Here is a 7800-nt window from a genome sequence, read left to right as displayed (position 1 = left end):
CTGTGCAAATTTTATGATAAGCTAATATAAAATGAAACAATAATTTGGAAAACACGAGAACTTTGGAATCTGAACATATGTTTCTGCAAAACAACCACGTTTTTCCTTACAAACACGACGCAACAAAGAATAGATATTTGGTTCATATTTGGATAGGAAACACAATAGAACTTTGGAATATCCCGGCAACGTATGTTGTTGTAGAACCGCAACGTTCTTTTTTCTCACAATGCAAACAAATTTTTAAAAATAAAAGAGATGAAGAAGGCTTATTTACAAAAAATTTTAAAAATAAAAGAGATGAAGAAGGCTTATTTACAAAAGTGAGAGCTTTCTCAACCAAAGCAATGTGATTGCTTTTGACGGTAAACATCTTCCTAAGAATTTGAGCTCTCTTGACAGTGGCGAACGATGTTGATAGGTTTTGAAAGAAGTCGTGAAAAAGGTGAGGGTGATGACTTTTTGCCTATAAATATTTTTAGTGTTCATCAAATTAAGTCAAAAAGTGCTTATAAGCTGATTTAATGAAGCTTCAATATGGACGGGGTGAATTATGTGAGTTAAAAACTTTGGATAAATAGGTTTATGTTTAATCAACTATGATTTAGAATTACCCTCCATTATACTTCAAGTTGGAGATCCTTTCCTTAGGGTCAAGGACAAATACAAGACAGTTTTGTTAAAGAACTATGCTTCAAGAATTTCTCTAATAAATTCTTCTAAAAGTAACTAAAATGTTTACAAGGATGAAAAATAAGTAGGCTATTCCTCTTTCTTTCAAAAGATAAAATAGTAAACTACACGTGAAAAAAAATATATATATTCTCACTCACATCCATGAGAGTGAGTGACAAGAAAAAATTGAATATTTGTAAATTAGGATGTAATTGTTGTCCTTTCTGCTATCTCTAAATGAATTTATAAGCCAGCCATCATTTGGAGAATATTAGACTATAGTCTAAAAAACTCTCTCTCCAGTGGCATAGACATTCCAAAAGATGGCTGTGACAAAGTAGAGGCAAGCAGTGAGAGATAAGAATGCTTGGAAAGATCCTAGCCATTGTACAAAGAAGCCTGTTCCAATTGTGCTTATTATAGCTGCCAGTGTCCCTGCTGAATTTGAAATCCCTATTTGATAAGAGAAAAAAACATGTTAGGTGCACAAGAACCTCAGATATTTAGGAGTTGTTTATTTTGAAGTATAAGAAAATTTAATCTCCATATAAAGCTCGTATTACATAAACAAATATAGATTTCGGTATAAAATCCAGCATAACTAATAATATATCTCCAAAACTAATGCCGTATATGGAGTCAATACCGCAAACCAAGTGTTGTATTACTAATACAGGTATAACTTATAAGATAATCTATGTATTATCTTATATGGGATACAATACAATGGAGGATAAAAATACGTAAATTAGCAATACATGAATAAGAATAGTTTTGAAAACTAAAGCATTATTATTATTATTCACCAAAAAAGTGCATTATTATTCACCACATAAACAACATTTGCATTATAACCAAACGACCCCTAAAGAGTACCAGAAGTAAGGTTATGACAGATACATACCATGTAGAAATCCTGCATATTGAGGTGCAATATCCTATCCAAAAAAGAAAAGGCAAGCTAAGTAAATTGACTTTCAGAGTAAAGTTAACTGTCAATAAGTAGCTTTAGAGATTAGTTAAAGGAAGAATCAACAATTGAAATATGTAGCTTACTTGCATATTAAGTAGAAAACCAGCTTGGCTGAAAGAGCTGAAGCTCAGGGCTATAGTTATCATCACTGCTGCAACCTCAGGTGTTTTGGCATAATTCAAGCAGAGCAAAGACACCCCGGGACCAATGAAACCGATAGACTGCAATATTTTAAAACAAATTAGATGTGGGAATTTCATAAAAAGCTCAAATCGGGTCATGAATGCTGGACAGATTAAGAGAATAGTAGACAAGATTTTGGATCAGTCACACCCCTTATAAGAAGAAAAAAATGGATTATCAACATAACTTTCATATCTATGAATGATAATTGAGGAGTAGAAGTGCGAGGAAATGAAGAAATACACTTGTGCTGTGTAAATGTAATATATCATTTGCTGGTCATGAATGTCTTCTCAAAGAAGGCGTAACTTGTTGCAAGAACACCATATCATTATAGGCCATTTTTTGTACGTGCACTACGGATTTTAACATTATGTTACCCAATAAAGTTTTTTCCCCTTTATACAGCTGTTTCAAATGGTAGATAAGTTACCTGCATAACTTTCCTGACAAAGGTCAATGAGTACCCCGCTTTGATTAGGAAATCTGATGCAGCTCCAGCAACATAGCCTGAGAATGCCATTGTGCCCCATGGCACTGCACTAAACCAAGCTGCTTGCTTCAAATTCACATTAAAAACCTGACAACAAAGGAAACAACCTATCAAGCAGATACTAACAAGAGTTTCCACAAGATTTTTCTGAAAATAGGCTCGCAGTCTAAACACGTACGGTCCTAGTATATTTACAACCACAGGTTAAAGACGGTAACTTATAACATATCATACAGAGGGAACTTGTTTTATCTTCTAAACAAGATGAAATAATGGAACAGTGACTCACAGTTTTGAAATAAACAGGCATCCAGGAGAGAAGAACAAAATATCCCTGCAACAAGTTGAAGATTTTTAAAGTTCATTATACAATCTTCATAGTTTCAAATATTTTATCACCAAATATCAAGCAGCATATATGCTCTTGTACCAAGAAGGAACTAAGTCAAAGAAAGAGGGGTTACCCAGTTATTAGTGATGTTAGCGAAGATAATAGCCCAAGTGGGCATTTTTGACAACAGAAGTCTCAGTGGTGGAAGTTCTCCTTTTTTTAGAGGAGGAGAATCTGATTTCCCTGCTTGGATTAACCTCAACTCTGCTTTTGTTATAGAATTGCTTTCTTGTGGATCATTTGTCACCCGGTTAATCCACGTTGTAAGCCAGAGAAGCCCAAGAGATGAGAAAAGGATGAAGGGACCAGAAATTCCAACCGAGGACATAAATAAAGGAGTTAGCACCAAACCCACAACATTTCCAAGATGGAACCCGCCCATGGATATTCCAACAGCAGTAGCCCGTTCATGGCATGGAAACCACCTGCATAATTGGAGGCACATACAAACTCAGCAACTCTTGAACATGCAGAAGATTTTCTTTCAGTTACATAAAGCCATAATATACAAGGAACCAACAGATTTTCAATCTTAATATTTGTAGGACTAGTCACTGCCTGCAACTTGAGCACAAACGCTTCACTTGATTAATATGCCAATAACAACATTGAAAGTCAATTAGGTGGAGTATTTTTCAGCATTTAGGAGTATCTTTCAGTTTGCCACAAGCCGATAATGAGGCAACTTCAAAACAATTGTGGTTCTCATTCATTTCCCGGACCCTGCGTAAACGCGGGATGCTTCGTTCTTTAAGCATGGATAATGTTACATAGTATATCTTTTTCAAGAAAAATATTACGTATATACTTAACCATATAATAAGTCAAAACATTGTTGTATTCCTAATAAAGTACTTGGAAAAAGTAAATATCAAATATTCTTGGCTCTGTCAAATTTAGCGAATTATGGTTCTAGGTGTTTAGGCTACAATGAGAAATTCAAATTACCTGGACAAAAGGGTGTTCATGGAAGGCAAAGCCACTCCTTCAGCAAGACCAAAGAAAGCACGAATAGCCAACAGACTGATTGTGGAGTGATTTGCTGCCCATGGAGTAAGAAGAGTGGCGAGAGACCAAAGAGCTGCACCCCAAGCAATCACTTTCTTTCCTCCATATTTGTCAACTAACGCTCCTCCAATCACCGAGGAAAATATGTAACCCCAGAGGAAAGATGACTAGCAAAGCAACAATTGTTTCATCGTCAGCATCATAGATGATAAGAATATGCAGAATAAATGCAATGCGTGGTTATAACTCTTTGCCGAAAATCTTAGAAAGATGTGCAATACACAGTAAAGCTCAAGCATGAATCATAATTATACTTAGATATACTCTTGGATATGCTTTCTTGAATTGGAGCATACTTTTTCCCTTTCTTGCTCAGCAAGTAACTTTCTGCCACTTAGTACTGCTATCTGTAGTTATCCTATGATAGATGAGCATATTTTTCAAGTGTCAGTTATGTCTTACACCAGCATCTTTAAAAACATGATTTTACTAGTTAAGATTCAAAGCCATCAAATATGTTTGTGCACAATTAATATCTGTCCAGGATTATTCTTCGCAGTCATCTGCCTCTCTGCAGTGCTAAAGGTTTAAATAATCACCACGACTGTGAGTTCAATTCTTACTGTCCCCCTTCTTTTCCTTCCCTGACCCCCCGTATAACTCTTTGCCGAAAATCTTAGAAAGATGTGCAATACACAGTAAAGCTCAAGCATGAATCATAATTATACTTAGATATACTCTTGGATATGCTTTCTTGAATTGGAGCATACTTTTTCCCTTTCTTGCTCAGCAAGTAACTTTCTGCCACTTAGTACTGCTATCTGTAGTTATCCTATGATAGATGAGCATATTTTTCAAGTGTCAGTTATGTCTTACACCAGCATCTTTAAAAACATGATTTTACTAGTTAAGATTCAAAGCCATCAAATATGTTTGTGCACAATTAATATCTGTCCAGGATTATTCTTCGCAGTCATCTGCCTCTCTGCAGTGCTAAAGGTTTAAATAATCACCACGACTGTGAGTTCAATTCTTACTGTCCCCCTTCTTTTCCTTCCCTGACCCCCCGTATAACTCTTCTCCATGTAGCAGGACCTTCCTCAAATAAATGAGTAATAAATGGTTTTTCTAATATAACTTAAACGAGTAAAACACTCACTAAAAGGGCGGGGTAATGAAGAAGACTAGTAGGTAGCCCTTTCACTTTCAATAGTTGGTAGGTGCAAAAGACTTAACTCTTTCTATCCAACCCCCTATGACCAAGCCATTTCTTGGAAGCACATTCTTCTCTTCTTCTACCAACCAACATAAGAAGCAGGAAAATGACTTCCCAATTTTGGAACTAAGGAAAATGGTTTTAATAAAGCTAACTTGTAGAAGGGACCCAAACAACAAATAAACTCTCAAAAATAAGTACTCCGCAAAGGCAAGATTTAGAGGTCCCACCCTGTATCAGATCAGAAGCCATCCCACTCTCTGACTGAATGTTAACAGCCAATGCTTCTGATGATTCAGATTTACATTTGTGATCTCTTATCTCCCGTCAGCACAAGTAGGGCTAACTTTGTCCGTTAAAAAAAAGTCTATCTACTCTAATTTTGCCTTCACTAAACTTGAAATTCTGATTTCTCACAAGTTACACCAACTTTGTTGACCTTAGACCACAGCCTTTATCATCAAAAGGTAAAACAAAATTCGCATCTTCCACTTGAAAGATGTTACAGTAAAAGCTAACACAACTTGTGGGTCCCAGGCTGGCCAATTTTTAGGCTTTTTCTTGATTTCCATCCTTTTAGTGGTACTCCTTTTATTAGCAAACTTGGCAGGTATATAACAGCTACCATTCTGATCAACCACAAATGCACAAAGACTGGTTCTTTTCCCATGTTGGTGTACGGAGGTATCGCTAACTCTGGTCGCCAAACCTTGAACAGATTAGAAGAAATGACCTACTATTTTTTTTTTGTCTCCGTAAGACTTGAGCTTAATATTGGAATAAACTATGAAGTGAACCCGAATAAAACAAAATATATAGAGAACTTCTATAGCCAACAATAACCTATTTGGAACAGAACCAAAGTTGAATGATTCTTAACATACAAATAAACAATTCAAAAGAGAGAAAAAAGTGAATCAGCAACAAAAAATAGCAAAAGAAATACCTGAACAATACCCAAAAAGGAGCTGCTCCAACCATATTTAGCAGCTAAAGGAACAATAGCAACAGACATAACAACTCTATCAGCATTACACAAACACATAACACAAGCCATTAATGCCACCACTTTAAATCTCTCTGCCACCACAAATTCTCTTTCTTCATCACTTCTTCCACCTACTAACAATCCTCTCTCTATTCCCTCTGCTGTACACTTCACAGAAAAATCTCTCTGTTTCTTCTCCAAAAAGATTTCCTCTTTCAATCTTTCTCCACCGGAAAGAGACAAACTTGTCCATTTCTTTTGGATTTTTGGCTCAAATCCTATATGGGTCTTTCTAAATTTGATCAATCCTAAATGGGTATTGGAAAAATATGAAGAATTTGGATAAGAGGAATGTGGGTGAAATTTATTTCCAAGTTTGACAGCTTCCATTGGGAAGAATCTTGAATGAAGGGGATAAAAGAATGGTGGTTAGCTCGTATGTAAATATATGTTAGAACAACCTCTTTATATGAAACATTATGATATTAATTATTAATACCATAATAACTATGAAATGGGGGTTGTTGGGGGAGGATAAATTGGATGCATTTAAACAGAAGATTGATGAGAAATGAGGAGGAAGAAAAAGGGAAGTGCGTGTTGAGGTTGGTGAGTTCGTAGAATCGTAAGGACTAAGGAGTAGGACTCGCTCTTTGGGTATTTTTGTCCATTTAAAAGATTTACCTAAAATAATACTCCTAGAAATGTTGGTCACGTGTACAATTTTTTTCCAATTATATATCAATACACGTAAACAGTGTAAAAAGAACCGGAAGCAGATTAGAATATTACCTAAAAAGGATCAAGGAGAGAAATAAACGACATCTTCAATGGAAGACTAATTAAAATATACCTACTATATTACTGTGATTCAAACTCCTAATATTTGGTATAGTTTAAATTTTGACATCTTAGAAATAAATAAATGTGCACACACTCACGCAGTCCACGCGCACACAAAAATGTATATAACAGTAGATGCAGAGCCAGAATTTGAAACTTGTGGGTTCGGCATTCTAAGTTTTTTAAGTTACTGGGTTCTTAATCAACAATTTGTACATAATTCAATATTTTTTTACGACAAATACAGATTTTGGACAAAAGTTACTGGGTTCAACCGAACCCGTATCCGAATACCTAGCTCAGCCCCTGTATAATAGTTAATATACAATTTCATTTTAATTCATCACTTATTTGATCATAATAAACTAATATATAAATTAGGTGTATGCATTGAAATTTACCCAAGGTTAGGATGGAAGATTAGTAGCTAATAAAGCATATCTTCTTTACATACCAATAGTTTAGTAGTATTGTTTTAGTTGTGGCTTATTCTTGGATTCATTTATTACTTGATATTGCTTTTGTTTCGGTTTGTTAATATCACGCTATTGCTTATGATTCCTTTTCATGACTTGTTTATTTCTTATATTGCATTTCTTATAATGTGTTTACTTGAGTCGAGAGTCTATCGATAGTAGCTTCTCTACCTGCATAAGGTAGGGGTAAGATTTGTCTATACACTCGGGGGCGGAGCCGCAGTGTTGGTTGCGGGTTTGGCCAAACCCAGTAGCTTTTATTCAAATCTTGAATTTATATTAAAAAATTCAATGAATATGTACAAATTATTAATTTAGAACTCAGTAACTTAAAATAATTATAATTTAAAAAATATATATAATTCATAAGTTTGAAATTCTAGCTCCGCGTCTATATATCCATGTGAGTTGTTGTATGCATTGAATTCTAATAATCTCTTCCCTACTACATACTATTTGGACATTGACATTTGACTTGGCAACACTTCAAAAGAAGCAATTAAAAGCACAACACAATCTCAGAATACTGTCCAGATTCGTTTTGCTCTTCTCCT

At 35.1% G+C, this 7800-nt stretch overlaps 1 protein-coding gene across 1 annotated transcript; it reads right to left on the bottom strand.

Moving 5' to 3' along the window:
• Window positions 1-674: 674 nt before the first annotated feature.
• LOC104097355 (probable anion transporter 3, chloroplastic) lies at window positions 675-6466 on the bottom strand. The gene is made up of 8 exons (XM_009603915.4): window positions 5886-6466; window positions 3664-3890; window positions 2789-3140; window positions 2614-2658; window positions 2265-2411; window positions 1732-1869; window positions 1580-1613; window positions 675-1128 (listed from the first exon to the last, which is right to left on the bottom strand). The coding sequence occupies exons 1-8, from the start codon at window positions 6315-6317 to the stop codon at window positions 959-961; spliced, it is 1545 nt and encodes a 514-aa protein (XP_009602210.1). The 5' UTR covers window positions 6318-6466; the 3' UTR covers window positions 675-958.
• Between the last annotated feature and the right edge of the window lie 1334 nt (window positions 6467-7800).

Source organism: Nicotiana tomentosiformis, chromosome 7 (genome assembly GCF_000390325.3).
Source record: "Nicotiana tomentosiformis chromosome 7, ASM39032v3, whole genome shotgun sequence".
NCBI classification, from domain to species: domain Eukaryota; kingdom Viridiplantae; phylum Streptophyta; class Magnoliopsida; order Solanales; family Solanaceae; genus Nicotiana; species Nicotiana tomentosiformis.
This window is presented reverse-complemented; position numbering and strand designations above follow the sequence as displayed.